The 16,421-nt window shown below is 34.1% G+C and overlaps 1 protein-coding gene and 1 pseudogene across 1 annotated transcript; both read left to right on the top strand.

Annotated features, from left to right (window-relative positions):
- The first annotated feature begins 634 nt into the window (after positions 1–634).
- Positions 635–1,996, top strand: LOC114722913 (alkane hydroxylase MAH1-like). The gene has a single exon (XM_028909034.1). It carries the CDS (start codon positions 635–637, stop codon positions 1,994–1,996), a length of 1,362 nt encoding a protein of 453 aa, XP_028764867.1.
- Positions 1,997–4,350: 2,354 nt separating this feature from the next.
- On the top strand, positions 4,351–13,988 carry LOC114722887 (alkane hydroxylase MAH1-like; annotated as a pseudogene).
- The last annotated feature ends 2,433 nt before the right edge of the window (positions 13,989–16,421 follow it).

Genomic DNA, 16,421 nt, shown 5'->3' with positions numbered 1-16,421 from the left:
TTTTGGTTGAATGGATACGTGTATATTTTGAAATATTGGAGTTGGTTGAATGCGTCTGGATTTTGGATATTATAAAATTATAATATTGACTTTCTGCCATACTGTATTTAAATGTTCTTTTATTATTATATATAGTTTAATGCAGAGGTTGTTTTTCTTGCTATTTTAAAAAACAAAAATTATGCATAAACAGAGAGTAAACAGAGGAATGTTAGCATCAATATAAATCAAATTAAAATTCAAAATTGCATCAATCAAACACATAGTTTACTATAGAATTCAAAATCAAAACAAGTACGGACATATTATCATGTCGAATTAATTTTAGATATTATAGAGAGAGAAAAATACTAGACACGTAATATAATAAATACAAGTATTTAAATATCAGCAAACTATACGAACTTCAAGAGAACCGTACATGTAAGCTTTTAAGTTTCAATTATCGGCTATATATATAATTCTACCGCGCGCGCACAATACTTCCACATGCATGGAAAGCCCAGTCCTGCAAACAATGTTCCATCTTGCACTAACAGTTGCAGGTTTTGCAGTACTCTTCTTCTTCCTTTATTATTGCCACTGTAAACGATATTGCAGAGACCCCCTCTTAATAGAGTGGCCTCTTCTAGGCATGTTACCACCACTTCTCTGTAATTTGTGGAAGGTCCATGACTATGTAGCTTTGGCTCTGCAAAAACAAGCAGGCACTGGAAACTTTATTGGACCCTGGTTTACGCAAATGAACTGTGTGGTTACTTGCGATCCCATGAACGTACATTATATGTTCAGCAAGAATTTCATCAACTTTGTGAAGGGGCCCGAGTTCCGAAAGATTTTCAAAGCTTTTGGAGATGGGATTTTGACAGCAGATTCAGACATGTGGAAATACCAGAGAACAATTCTCCATTCATCGTTTAAAACCAGAAGATTCGAGAAGTTTCGGGAGAAGATCGTTCGGAAGAAAGTGGAAAGCTGTCTCATTCCCCTTCTTGACCATGTGGAAAGGCAAGGGATTGAAGTGGATGTGCAAGACGTGTTCAATCGCTTCAACTTTGACACTATTTGCTCCATAGTCTTAGGGTTTGACCCAAAAAGCCTCACACCTGATTTCCAAGAAGTTGCATGCATGAGAGCTTTTAATGAAGTTGGAGAGTTTATATTCTACAGACACATATTACCTAAAAGCGTTTGGAAGCTTCAGAGATGGCTTAGAATTGAAGCAGTGAAGAAAAGAGCTGAGGCATTTCAAACGTTCGACCATTTCCTCCGTGAAAGCATAGCATCTAAGAGAGAAAAGCTCAGCCAAAACAAAGAAGTAATAAGCACAGAGGACGAGGATGATGACTTGATAACGACTTTGATGAAGGATGAAGAAGGAAAAGAATCTGTGGGTGACAAGTTTCTGAGGGACACGGCTTTTGTTCTTTTTGTTGCAGGCAGAGATACCATAACTTCAACTCTCACATGGTTCTTCTGGCTTCTTGCTAAGCACCCTAACGTGGAGGCTAAGATTCTTCAAGAGATCCAGAACAAAAAGGAAGTGAAAGATCAAGTATATCTCCATGGTGCTTTGTGTGAAGCTTTGAGATTGTATCCTCCTTTACCTGTTGTACGCAGGCAAGCAATCAAACACGACATTCTTCCAAGTGGACATGAGGTTGGCCCTAGAACTGTGGTAATGATATCTTTGTACGCAATGGGAAGATGTGAAGACATATGGGGAAAAGATTGCTTGGAATTTAAACCAGAAAGATGGATCTCAGAAAGAGGAGGCATCGTTCATATTCCATCGTATAAGTTTATTAGTTTCACCGCAGGACCAAGAACTTGCTTGGGTAAGGACTTATCCTTCATTCAAATGAAGATAATGGCCACAGCTATATTGTGTGATTATCAAATCCATGTGGTGGAACATCATCCTGTTTCTCCCGCACTTTCAATACTGCTTCAAATGAGATATGGTCTCAAGGTTCGGATCACTAAAAGACGCTGAACAATAAGAAGCTAGTAGGTAATTAATTTATTAGCGATATATGTGTGTGTGCGCGTTTTTTTTTTGTCTTCATTCCTATTTTCTTACTTTGGTAATGTCCTACGTCTGTAATGGATATTATAATCAAGCCACTAATTGGCTTGCTTGCTGCTGTTACATGGCATGGTTATTATGTTCTTGCTGATTAATAGAATCTACTATACACATATATATATATATATATATATATCTCTTCAAATTAAAGTAGTAGAGAATATGTGTTCGTTTTCCTTCCCACAAGAGATAATCTATATTCTTCCTGGCGTTGTGCATTTATTTCATTTATTTTCTTTTATGAATTATTAGGGTTAATATAATTTTTAGTTCATCAAGTTTTCTTTCATTTAAAATATAGGTCCCTTTAATTTAATAAAATCTCAAGCCATTTTTACTCCTTGAGAAATCAAAATCTATGTATAGTTTAAAATTTAAAAAACCAAAATAAAAATAAAAACAAATTTAGAAGATTAAAAATTATATTAACCTGAATTTTTAAATGTAAATGCGACGGTTGGTGGGGAGGAAAAAAGAGTTATGAGGTGGGGACGGACTTGGAGATTCTCATAAGCAGGAAATGAAATAAAACCAGTTTTTCAAATGAATTATTAAATGAAAGGACAGTCAATTTTATTCAACCTTTGACGGTGATTATATAGCATGAAAATTAAGAAATGAGTGATGTTTTATTCAAAAGGATTATAATAGTATAACTTGCTATGACTTTTGTGTTGATGGTGCGTGTGTACTCTCATAACATTTTTCAACGCCAGCTGTTGCTGCTAATAATTATTTATAAAATTTATATAGACATATTAAATAATTATATTAATGTATTATATTTTAATTTAATGAAAAATGCTAAGAAATATGCCACCGCGGTTAAATAAATAAACAAAAGCTATGTAATTCACAAATAATTAAAGCCTTGAAGGGTGAATGTGTAAATCTGCTACGAAAGTTTTCATTAAAAACTCACACTACAACAAAATGTGTTATTTACCTCCCTATTTTATGTCTGTTTTGCAAAACAAAAGAGACTTCATGTCTGTTTTAAACAAAACAGACGTGAATTCACGTCCGTTTACCCAAAACAGACGTGAATTAACGTCCGTTGACCCAAAACAGACGTGAATTCACGTCCGTTTAATTCACGTCTGTTTCTAAGTAAACAGACATGAAGGGGCTTCATTTTTTAAAAAAATTTGCCCGCAGCGCAGCTCGCATCAGTAGTTATCTATCAGATTTGCATATGTACCGTGCGCGATCGAAGAACTCCAGCTCGCAGCTATCTCGCACCCAACTTTCAGTTTCGATCGGTCTCTCCCTCTCATTTTCCTCTTGTCCGTGAAGTAGCCGTGAGCTATTTCAACTTGTTTCGGTCTCTCCCCCTAGTTTCAGCTCTTCAAGGCCGTAGCCGGACTCCCTCCATTGCGTCGCGCATTCTGCAGTAGCCGTGTTGTAGCAGCTCGCCGTTGAAGCCGTGAAGCTCACACGCACAGCAGCTCACCGTCGTCGTCCTCTCTGTAGGCCGTTGATTCGAAGGCACGCCAGAACGGTGAAGGTAAGTTCATTCAACCGTTGCATTTTAGTGTGTTGTACGGTGGGTTTGAGTAGGTTGAGGAGTTTTGAATTGGTTTCTGAGGTTGCTGTTTAAATTTTTGCTGAAGAATTGTGTTTAGATAGTTTTAAATTTGTATATATTGATTGGGTAGAAATTTTAATGATTTCAAGCCTTGTTAATCTTGTTAGAAAAATAATGCATACAAGGTGTTTGTTAAAATGCCTAAGAGGGATTGTATTAGATAGTTTGCTATATGTGTTGAATTTAGATTAAGGATTGGGTATACATTAAATGATTAATGAAAAAATTGCATTTAGATAAGTTAAAATTTGTTTACATTGATTGGGTAATAGATTTGAAGTTTGAAATCATTTGCTTGGAATTGGCATGATTTATGTTGTAATTGGAATGAATCGGATTCAATTGATATCATTAGTTTTGAATTTGGTTAATGTTTATTGGGACTGTGCTGAATGGAATTAAATTGTTTATAATTCCTTAGGTAGTAACAGAATGGATCATAGTTGGATGAATGCTTTGAAACAAGTGATGAATATGAGAACGGAGTAGAACGATTTATTGAATTTGCTAAACAGAATGCTCGTAGCAATAACGGAATGTATTTTTGTCCCTGTGTCAATTGTTTAAATGAGAGGCGACTAAGTGTTGATGATATTAGAGATCACCTGCTTTGTGATGGTATAAATCTCCGATATACAAAATGGATATGACATGGTGAAGTAGGAACAAGTTCAATACTCGAAGAAGAGGAAGATATGGATGATGTAAATGATAGAATGAGCGATATGATTCGTGATGTAGGGGTAGAGTTCTTTGTGCAATCACATGCAAATGATAACTTGAAGAGTGATGCAGAGATGCCTTTGTACCCTGGGTGTTCTAAGTATACACGATTGACAGCTGTATTGAAATTGTTCAGTTTAAAAGCAAATAATGGGTGGACTGACAAAAGTTTCACAGAGTTGTTTCAATTGATTAGTGATATGCTTCCCATTGATAACGTTCTTCCAAATCGTGTGTATGAAGCAAAGAAAATCTTGTCTCGGATGGGTATGGGCTATGAAAAGATACACGCTTGTCCTAATGACTGTGTATTATATAGAAAAGAGTATGCTGGTCTACGTGAGTGCCCAAAATGTAAAACTTCACGATTCAAGGTGAAAAAGAACATGGACTGTGCTGGTAACTATGATGGTGACGAGACAAGTAAAGGGCAACCTTTGAAGGTGTTATGGTATCTTCCGATAATACCACGATTTAAGCGCTTATTTGCTAATGCAACAGAAGCGAAGAAGTTAAGATGGCATTTTGATGAGAGAATATCAGATGGAAGATATCTTCGGCACCCTGCTGATTCTCCTCAATGGCAGAAAATAGATGAAATGTTTCCGAAATTTGGTCTTGAACCAAGAAATCTTCGCCTTGGGCTTTGTACAGATGGAATCAACCCTTACGGTACTCTTAATAGCACACATAGTGCATGGCCAGTACTGTTGGTGATTTACAACCTACCTCCCTGGTTATGTATGAAGCGCAAGTACATGATGCTTTCTATGATGATTTCAGGACCGAAACAACCAGGAAACAATATCGATATCTACTTGGCACCTTTAATTGAAGATTTGAAGATGTTGTGGGAAGAAGGCGTGGATGTGTTTGATGCATACAAGCAGGAGTCCTTTAAGTTGCGTGCCATGATCTTTACAACGATAAATGACTTTCCTGCATATGGAAATCTATCAGGATACAGTGTGAAGGGGCATAAAGCATGTCCTATATGTGAAGCAGACACATACTTCCACCAACTTAAGCACGGAAGGAAGACAGTTTACCTCGGTCACAGGAGGTTTCTTGATCGGTTCCACCCATACCGGAGATTGAAAAAGGTTTTTAATGGCTCACCAGAGCATGGCATGGCTCCGAAGGCATTAACTGGAGAGGAAGTTTACCAGCGAGTTGAAAGAATCAATGTCATTTTCGGTAAGCCTCAAAAAGCTGCAATTGAGAAAAACATATGGAAGAAGAGGTCTATTTTCTTTGATCTTCCATATTGGTGCAGTCTTGATGTAAGACACAGTATCGATGTGATGCATGTGGAAAAAAATGTGTGTGATAGTCTTATCGGTACTCTTTTGCACATACCCGGAAAAACTAAAGACGGAATTAATGCAAGACTTGATCTGGCTGAAATGGGCATTCGAGAGCGCTTACATCCACAATTGAGAGAGGGTGTAAGCGGGCTTATATGGAACCTGCGGCCCACACATTGTCTAAAGTCGAAAAAACAAGCTTGTGTCGGTGTTTGCATGACATCAAGGTGCCCCAGGGGTATTCTTCTAATGTGAAAAGGCTTGTCTCAATGCATGATTTGAAGTTAGTGGGAATGAAGTCTCATGATTATCATGTACTGATGCAACAACTATTACCCGTAGCTATTCGAGGCACAATGAGAGATGATGTGAGGAGCACTATAACTAGATTATGTATCTTCTTCAATGCTATTTGTAGCAAAGTCATTGACATAGAGAAATTGGATGAATTGGAAAATGAGGGTTATGTTATCTTGTCTCAACTAGAAATGCACTTTCCCCCAACATTTTTTGACATCATGGTACATTTGATCATTCATTTAGTGAGGGAGATAAGGCTTTGCGATCCTATTTTTCTAAGATGGATGTATCCATTTGAGAGGTACATGAAAGTCTTAAAAAATTATTCTAAAAATCCTTATCGACCTGAAGCATCAATTGTTGAAAGGTATGTAGCGGAAGAGGCTATGGAATTGTTCATATACTATTGATGACATTAACTTCATCCGAGACCTTTTGGCACAGCAACTGCTTCAAGAATTGTGGTCCAGGGATTGAGCAAGTTTATGTTTAGAGACAATAGGATCAATATTGACTTTTGTAATTTGTTCTTTTTTGACTAGTTAGTTAATTAATGTGTCTATATAGATGAAGTTATGATGTTGATATGTCTTGGCTGAAAATATTGACTGGTTCATACTATTTCAACTTGCTGGAAAGTGGCTATTATGGCTATTGTGGCTGTAGGAGAAGCAGTATATACGAACTGAATCTTTTTTAAAAAAAACAGAGTACATTCACGTCTGTTTAGAGAAAAACAGACGTGAATTAATGTCTGTTTCCAAAACAGACGTGAATTCACGTCTGTTAATTTTAAAAACAGACGTGAATTCACGTCTGTCTCTAAAAAACAGACGTGAATTCACGTCTGTTTTAAAATTAACAGACGTGAATTCACGTTTGTGTTGGGAAACAGACATTAATTCTCGTCCGTTCCAAACAGAAGTAAAAAGGGGGTACTTTTTATGTCCCTTCTTTTCATGTCCCCTGCAAAACAGACGTAAAAAGTCATCCAAAACAGAAGTAAAAAGTTTTCATTGTAGTAGTGTCATGTTGTTTTAAAAGTTTTTTTGATGGATTTAATATGGTTTCAAAAATTTCAAAATGTAGCAATATTGTCCCCATCCCATTAAAATATTAACATTGATCCTTAAGATATGAGTTAAGGCGTATCCAGTATTCTAAAATATATATTGACAACTGAAAATGTATTTATTAAGAACTTAAGGTATAACGATTAACAATTATCACGGTAAATATTGACAGAAAATGTGTTGTCAATGCTTGTCATGATAATTATTAATCATTGCACCTTAAATTATTAACGACTGCACTTTTAGTTATCAATGTATATTTTTTAAAAAAAGACAAAAATATTTTAATAATTAAACAAATAAAATTTATTTCAATTAATTTGATGATTTCAAAAGATTTTTTTATATTTAATTCTGATAGGATTTTACTATAATTTTTCCAATATGAGTTGTGCTGGTAGGGACAGACGGATAATAGTTAGCTCTAATGAAGGGGGCTTCATGGACGTACCTGCTAATTACTTCAACTGAGCTTTTGCCCTGAAACAGGGGTGAAGCACACTGCAAAGATATTCAATGGGGCACTGTAACAGCAGGCTCCATTTATATGCAACTGTCTCAGCAATCATCTTAGATAGCTAGCTAGCCACCCAAGTTGGCAGCCAAAAAAAAAAAAAATCATCATGTAGCGATTGGATTTGTTTGAAGTGGCAATATAATTGAAGTATTTAAAAATAATTTTTTAATTATAATTTATAAAATAATAAGTAAGTATGTGAGTAATTTTACCTTGACTTATATAAAGGTATTTATAAATACTTGTATTAAGCAGTTCAAAATAAACATTTAAAAGGATCCAATCAAGATTCAAGACCAAGTCCTTTGAATTAATATTCAGATGAAGCAGCAAGTACGTACGTACGATTCTGCGCAATTGGTTAGCAGCTTCAAGTATTTACACCACATAATAATAGTTGGACATATACATACGCACACGTATATATATAAGCAAAGCACAATGTTGGCCCTATTTGGCAGAATGATAAAAATAATTTATAAACATGTTTTGTGTAAATTAAGATAAAATTACTTTTACATATTTGTTTCGTATTCCGTAAATTATGATTAAAAAGTTATTTATAAATTATTTTAAATGAGTTTTTTTTTTGTTTTTTTAAGGTATTTGTTTAAAATTAATTTGAGTTGCGGTTCCCCCTGAAATTTTGGCTGTTTCAATGTATGGTTATCGTAATTAACATATGTAATGTAAAAAGTTGTGATGTTTAACTAAAAAAAAAAGAACTGTAAAGTGTGATGTTTCTGTAGACTATAGTTTGTTGGTGACTCGGGTGTTGATGATGAAAGGATTGAGGGTGAGCTGGAATTGTCCATTGTTAGGGATCAATCTACATTGATTGACACCTGACATGTTCTGATCTTCGCAGGTTGAAATGACATTTAATCAGACGTACAATGAATCCGCCATCGTGAGGGCGTTAAAATGTAAAATTACCGTGTTAAGTGGTAGTAATGTGTTACTTAAATTATTGGTTCTCCCCCCCCCCCCCTTTCTACGCTAAAGATTCGCACGAAAAATGGGAATTTTTTTTTTTAAAGGCTTGCACGGGGCAAGTTAAAATAGCAACATAACCATAGATTATCTCCGGATATAAAATGCATGCATGCGTGTCTTAACAATGGACATATATAGTATACTTATCCGGTCCTAAATATAAGACCCTTATACTACCCTAGTATAAGGGTCTTATATTTAGGATAGGAGGAGTATAAGCTCAATTTCATGCAAATACAATCAGTCTAATTATATATTAAAAAAAACTCTTTAGCATTATTTTGTGAAAAAACAATTACCAGAAAAAGACTCATTTTTAGATCGCATTTAATTTTGAAACTTATAAATAAATATTCTCTTATTAGAAATAATCTTGTTAGAGATATAATCGGTATTGCATATTAGATTTTTAGACTGGATGTAAGAAATGGGCCGTGAGCCCATAAGGATGTGAAAGTGTAGAAATTTTCAATCATTGCACTCCAGGCCCCTTAATTTCAAAAGCCTGACAAAAGCCCGACAGAATGAGTTTTCTTTTCCTTCCCTTCCCCAGCTACTAGCTGGTTAGCGCGCTGTTGTTGGGGTCTAAAGCTAGATAGTATGCTTTAGAATTTAGATTTTCATTCTGTTTCACAACAATCAAAATCTTGTTATCTCTTTTTTGAAGAAAAGGCAAAATGATATACATCAAAGAAGATAATAAAGTTCTTGAGAAGTTAAGACGCGTCACTGAAACATAGAATTTTTCCTCTCGTCCTATTTACCCAATGAACGCCAGCTATATGTAATTTTAAACATACTCCTCCGGTCCTAATTATAAGACCCAATTGACTTATTTGAGGAGATTAAGGAAGTAAGTTAGTTGGTTATTTATAATAAATAAGTGTTGTCATTCCTAAATATCATTGCTAATAAGTATATTGGCTAAAACTATCATTATTAGAAGGATTGTCTTGGAAAAAAATGCATAAATATAAGAGACAAAATGGATTGGGTCTTATAATTAGGACCAAATAAAAAGTCAAATTGGGTCTTATAATAAGGACCGGAGGAGTACTTCGAAGCAGTGTTACTAATAAAAGTTGATACAGTTAGTAAGAAGTCGGTTCATAATCTATAATATTATGAATTCAGATCCCTATGCTAACGTGAGAATTTTATTGATGAACGTTTTTAAAATACCTCCACAAATACTGAGTGTGGAGATAGATCCTGACCTGGATAAGCTCCAATATCCAGTTCACTTAAATTTTTTTGTACCACAAAAAATAAAGCAATATGATGAGGATGGGTCTGTAGTAAAATTATTTCAGACTTCAACAGAGTACGGATAACGTGTTGACTCAGTCCCTCCCGGAGTCGTGCGGAAACCGCTCTGCGTCTAATATCATCGTTATCATACACTACATGTATCTATCACGAGATGGAGACTGTTCATGATCTAGAGTTCATTCTTATACTACTTTCAATCTTTAAATACTCCTCCTGTCTTTATTATAAGACCCCATTGACTTTTTATTTGGTCCTAATTATAAGACCCCAATCCATTTTGTCTCTTATATTTATGCATTTTTTTCCAAGATAATCCTTCTAATAATGATAGTTTTACCAATATACTTATTAGCAAGGATATTTTAGGAATGACAACACTTATTTATTAAAATAACCAACTTAACTTACTTTCTTAATCTCCTCAAATAAGTCAATTGGTCTTATAATTAGGACCGGAGGAGTACCAATCTATTTTATTTCTTATATTTGTATTTTTTATGTAATATTTCTAATAGTGATAGTTCTAACTAATACAATTGATTAGTAAAGATATCTCAGAAAAATGATATTTATTTATTACAAATAACTAATTTAACTTATTTCTTAATATCTTCAATTAATCAACTAGCTCTTACCATTAGAATAAGAGGTTAATATATATTTTTTGGCGAACATTCATTCTAATATTCTAAGTGAACATTAATAACGAGTTGTATTGATTGTGATCGCACGGCATTACGACACTGAGAAATGCCCAAAAGCTAGTTATTTTAATTATCACAATATATTATATTATAGTTACGTAAAATATCCTCTCTTTTCTTCTTCCTTTTTTGTGAGTAGAGGAATGGAAATTAACATTTTTTCCTGATAATTTTTAAATTTTTTGTGGATAATTATTCAAGAATAGACGTGGTGAGATTTAGAAATTATTAAAGTCAATTTTTATGAATGAGCCCTATAATCACGATAATTTTTAAATTATCATCAAAATAAACATTAATTATTCATAATAAATATATATAAGCAGAATATTCAAATTTCGAGGATATCAATGATACTTACTTGATAATTTGAGGACGAAGACAAGTGGAATCCGCATGGCGTGCTCATAACCCCCCCTCTCAAATTTTATAATATCTATTAATTTTTTTATTTGGGTTAACTTTTATTTACCATTCTAAAATATTTTTTCTAGTAGCACTCAATATTTTAAATTAATTAATTTTTAATAAATTTTGCATTCTAAAATATTTTTTCAGTAACACTTAGTATTCTAAATTATTTTTAATGAATCTGTCTTCCTAAAATACTTTTTTAGCAGCAGTCACCTATTATCGTAAATTAGTTAATTTTTAGTACATTCAGTATTTTAAAATATTTTTGTAGTAACATCTAGTATCCTAAATTAATTTTTTTAGTGACTCAAGCATTCAAAAATAATTTTTTAGTAGGAATTAATTAATTTTAGAGCATTCAGTATCCTGAAATATTTGCCAATAACACTGAGTATCTGAAGAAAAAAAAATACTAAGTGATAGTAGAAAAATATTTTAAAATAATGGATATAAGTTAACATAAATAAATAAAAAATTAATAAAAAATTATTTATAAAAAGGAAAAAGAAAGGCTATCTCATCTCCGAATGACAACGCTTGGGGGATGTGAGCATGCCATATTCATAGATTCTCTGAACACGGCATGCGGACCCAAGACAAGTGACAACCCGAGGGAAAAAAAAAACAATAAATCTGAACCCAGCAGAAAAACTGGAAATTGAAAAAGACCGTACCAAGTGAAGTGAAAAAGACAAAATTAACGATCGAAGTTACATCACATCCATTTGGAGCCCGGCATAAATACTAACCACACTTATTTAGTGACAAAGTATTACTGAAACGCATTTATAATCCATTTTTAACATGTTTTTATGAAATTTAAAAAAAGGTTTTATTTTACTTTACTCCAGTTGCATATGAAAAAACTGATAATAAAATGCTAATTTTTTCCTTTTTGCATGACGAAATGGGGCAGAGTACAATTAACGAGGCTCACACACAATAATTCAGCATATCAAACCAAAGGCTCTCCAAGCACCACGGCGTAGGAGAGCTGTGAATACCAGACTAAGGGTCCCGTCCCTTCTGTCTACAATCTATTGGCTTTGTCCTGAACTAGCAAACAGTCATTTTCAAGACCAAGCAATGCAGATTGGATTCAGTGGACTGGTGCGATTGAATTTATGAACCGTCGATGCGTATCGATTATGACCCATATAATAACACCCGTGCATTATTTCACAAAAAATTGCCAAATTTTTATTTTTTGTTATAAAATAATATAGTCTGTATCCCTTCCATACGCACATGCATTCCTCGTCACTGGATCATCATCATATCCTTTCCGAGTTATTAACTTGAGATATCTAATCTAAGCAAAGCAGAGCGATCTCCATGGAGCTTGTTTGTGCACAAGTGACTATTGCAGCTTTTGTGGGACTTATCTTCTTCCTGTTTTATTATCATCATAGACGATGTTGCAGAGATCCTCTCTTAACCAATTGGCCTCTTTTGGGGATGCTACCGCCGCTTGTCACTAATTATGGCAGATTCATGATTTTGCAACTCAGGTTCTCCAAAGACAAGCAGGCACTGGGAGCTTCATCGGACCTTGGTTTACTGGAATGAACTACCTCGTCACCTGTGACCCCATGAATGTGCATCACATGATGAGCAAGAACTTCGTCAACTACGTAAAGGGGCCTGAGTTTCGTGAAATCTTTGAAGCTTTCGGGGAGGGGATTTTCACTGTTGATTCTGACACGTGGAAATACCATAGGACGCTTCTCCATTCACTGTTTAAGAATAAGAGCTTTGAAATGTTTCTTGACAAGATTGTGCGAAAGAAGGTGGAAAGTTGTCTCCTTCCTCTTTTGGCTCATGTAGAAAGGAAAGGGATTGAACTGGACTTGCAAGATGTGTTTAATCGCTTCAACTTCGACACTATTTGCTCCACAGTCTTAGGAGCAGACCCCAAATGCCTGGCCGTTGACTTCCCAGACGTTGCATGTGAGAGAGCTTTCAATGAAGCAGAGGAGTTTATATTCTACAGACACACGGTGCCCAAAAGCATCTGGAAGCTTCAGAGATGGCTAGGAATTGGACCAGAGAAGAAGATGGCCAAAGCTTGTGAAGTTTTTGACAGGTTCCTCCATGAAAGTATAAAATCAAAAAGGGAAGAGCTGAGCAAAAACAACGAAAAGGAGAAAGAAAACGATGACTTGCTAACATGTTTGATGAGGGAGGAAGAAGGAAAAGATCACGTGGACGACAAATTTCTGAGAGACACAGCTTTTAATCTTTTTGTTGCAGGCAGAGACGCCATTACTTCAGCTCTCACATGGTTCTTTTGGCTTGTTGCTAAACACCCTTCTGTAGAAGCCAAGATTCTGGAAGAGATCAAAGAAGAAAAGGAATCCAAAAATCAAGTATATCTCCATGGTGCTCTCTGTGAAGCTCTGAGACTGTACCCTCCCATACCTTTGAGCGCAAGGAGCAGCATCAAACCCGACATGCTTCCAAGCGGACATGAGGTTGGTCCTCGTACTTACATATTGTTATCTTTGTATGCAATGGGAAGATCTGTAGAGACATGGGGAAAAGATTGCTTGGAATTCAAGCCTGAGAGATGGGTCTCTGAAAGAGGGGGAATCGTTCACATACCATCGTACAAGTTCATTAGTTTCAATGCGGGACCAAGAACTTGCTTGGGTAAGGACTTGTCCTTCATTCAAATGAAGATAATGGCTACTGCTATCTTAAAGAACTATCATATCCAAACGGTGGAAGATTATCCTATTTTTCCCACACTTTCAATAGTGCTTCTAATGAAGTATGGTCTAAAAGTCCGAGTCTCGAAAAGAGAGTGACTGTTAAATTTGTTGGACGAATAATTAAATAATTTCTAATGTTGAATGTTTGAAGTCGCGGAAACTATTATATTTGCCTTAGATGTGTCTGATGTCGTGGAAACTATCATGCTTGTATTACATGGATGAATAAAGTGTAATTTGGAGGAAAGGAAGCTCTAGCAAAATTCATAAGATGTAAAATTTTGTGGGATCTCAATTGTTGAATCTGTGTGTGTGTGTGTGTGTGTGGTATAGGTTTTGCCACTATGAAAAGTTTGAAAGGAAAATTTCGAAGCCTCCCTAAAAGGTGATCTGAGTTTTTTTGGCTAAATATTATTCCATTCTGCTGTGAAATATTTTTTTTATGTACATGTACTATCCTACTCCTCCGGTCCTTGAATAGCACCCAATTATTGAGTTGGTTTTGGTCCTAAATATAAGACCCATTTCTTATATTTATCATTTTTCTCTAATTACCCCTATGGATACTCCCTCAACCATAATCAAGTAAAAGAAGGAGAGAGGGGTATTAAGAAAGATGATTATGGTATTTTAAGGAAAAATGTGTCACTTTTCTTATAATTAACTAACTTACCTAACTTCCTTAATCTAATCAAATTAGTTAAATGGATCTTATATTAAGGACCGGAGGAGTAAATTATTTTGTGATTTATTTAACACTTTAAAATATTTTTTTAACTTGTTTAGCATCTTAAATTATTACGGTCCAATTGGTCCTTAAAGTAATAATTTTTGTTTCAAGATCAATTTTGCTCTGCAAGTGTTCTTTCAGGAACAATTTTAACCTCAACGTTGTCTAGTCAGAAAGTCCACTGATTGAAGGTGTGTCAACAATTTTAATATTTTTTATCAGTTTTTTTAGGGTACTTGATACACTTAAAAAAATAGTTAAAAGTGCTTGATGAATGAGCAATATACTTTAGGATATTACCTTAATAAATACTTCCTCCAATCCTATTTATAAATTTTAAGTTTGAAGAGGGGTGTACTCTATTTTATAAGCTTTAATTTAGAGTTTATCTAAACATTTAATGTAATTTTTTTAATTTTACCCTTACTTATTTATTCTTCTTCTTTACCATACTCTCTCATCACATTTTCTCATATATTCTTTTTCACTATTTTTTTTTCATTTATTATAAGGGCATATTTGAAAACAAAACTATATTGCTAACTTATTTATTACTTTTAACTAATTTCAACTAATTATTTATTATTCGTAAATTAGTTATCTGCAAAGTAATCAACATATACCTTATAAAAAGATATTTCGCATGGTAGGGGATCAACTTTAAGCCAAGCTTGTTTTCCTCTATATATGTATGTAGCTTTGGTTTTATGAAATGAAATTCACATTGTCATTAAAAAAAAAAAAACGTTGTACCCAAAAAGGCGAATGATGTGCACCCACCTAGAATTGGACGACAATCCACATGGTACGGTTAATTGGACGCCTGCTTGTCATAAAAGTTATTTGCAAGGTGCGGGACCGAGGAAAGGGAGGTGCCAATTGCAATTTTTTCATAATTGTAAATTCATTTGACATTTCTTTTTAGGTCCTCCCCCAAAAAAAAAAAGAGAAGAACAAGATATTTCTCTTAAAATTTAAAAAGTATTTTGTTTTTATCATGTATATCAAAGAAAATTTGTAAAATTTACTACTACCTCCGGTCCTAATTATAAGACCCAGTTGACTAATTTGAGGAGATTAAGGAAGTAAGTTAAGTTAGTTATTTGTAACAAATAAGTGTTGTCATTCCTAAAATATCCTTACTAATTAAGTGTGTTGATTAGAACTATCATTATTAGAAGAACTATCTTGGAAAAAAATGCATAAATATGAAAGACAAAATGGATTGGGGTCTTATAATTAGGACTAAACTAAAAGTCAAACGGGGTTTTATATTAAGGACCGGAGGTAGTATATGCTTATCATTAAGAAAGAAGACTTAGCTACTTAAATACAAGCAGAAGTTTGTTATTTCATTTATCACAATAAATTATAATTAGGGTACAGTAACCTTAATTTCCAGTAGATTGTTTGTATATGAGTCATAAACATTATAGCTATTTTGTATGCAATTCCATATACTCTTCTGGTCCTATTTATAGAGTAGAGAGAGAAGGTAATTTTTAATCATATTTATAGGATACTGAGAGAAATTTGTTGTATAGATGTACAATTTTACCTCTCATTTATTATTGTGTTGATTTTGTTTATATGAAGTATAATATATATTAAATAGGGATAAAGTTCAAAAATCTTTAAATTTTAAATGAGAGTTAATTAATGAAGTTTAATGTTTTTCTTTATTTGTGTGAAACATGCTGGAAGTGTCTTATAAATAGGATTATGGGAGTAATATACAAACTCCACTGTCTGATCTTGTTATTATAAAACTTTTAAGTACCCCTCATTTAAAACTGACCCCTCGATCACACTTTCTCTCTTAGTTAAATTATAAAGGATATTTTGAGATATGGTTCATTTATATATTATCATTTTTTTTTTGGAAAAAAAACTTATAAGAAATAAAATTACTCCATAAAACCACCTTATAAAACGTAACAAGGGAAGTAATGTATATATACGCACAAGTACGGCGAGGCTGGCAATAATTGAGC

Source organism: Neltuma alba, unplaced genomic scaffold (genome assembly GCF_004799145.2).
Source record: "Neltuma alba isolate B1F8T4 unplaced genomic scaffold, ASM479914v2 tig00012116_pilon, whole genome shotgun sequence".
Classification (NCBI taxonomy): Eukaryota; Viridiplantae; Streptophyta; class Magnoliopsida; order Fabales; family Fabaceae; genus Neltuma; species Neltuma alba.
Note: the sequence above shows the minus strand (reverse complement) of the source record. Positions and strands in the feature narration are given on the sequence as shown.

What these genes read in the sequence shown, in the direction of transcription:
- LOC114722913 (XM_028909034.1), top strand. Translation starts at nt 635, where the DNA reads ATGTTACCACCACTTCTCTGTAATTTGTGGAAGGTCCATGACTATGTA.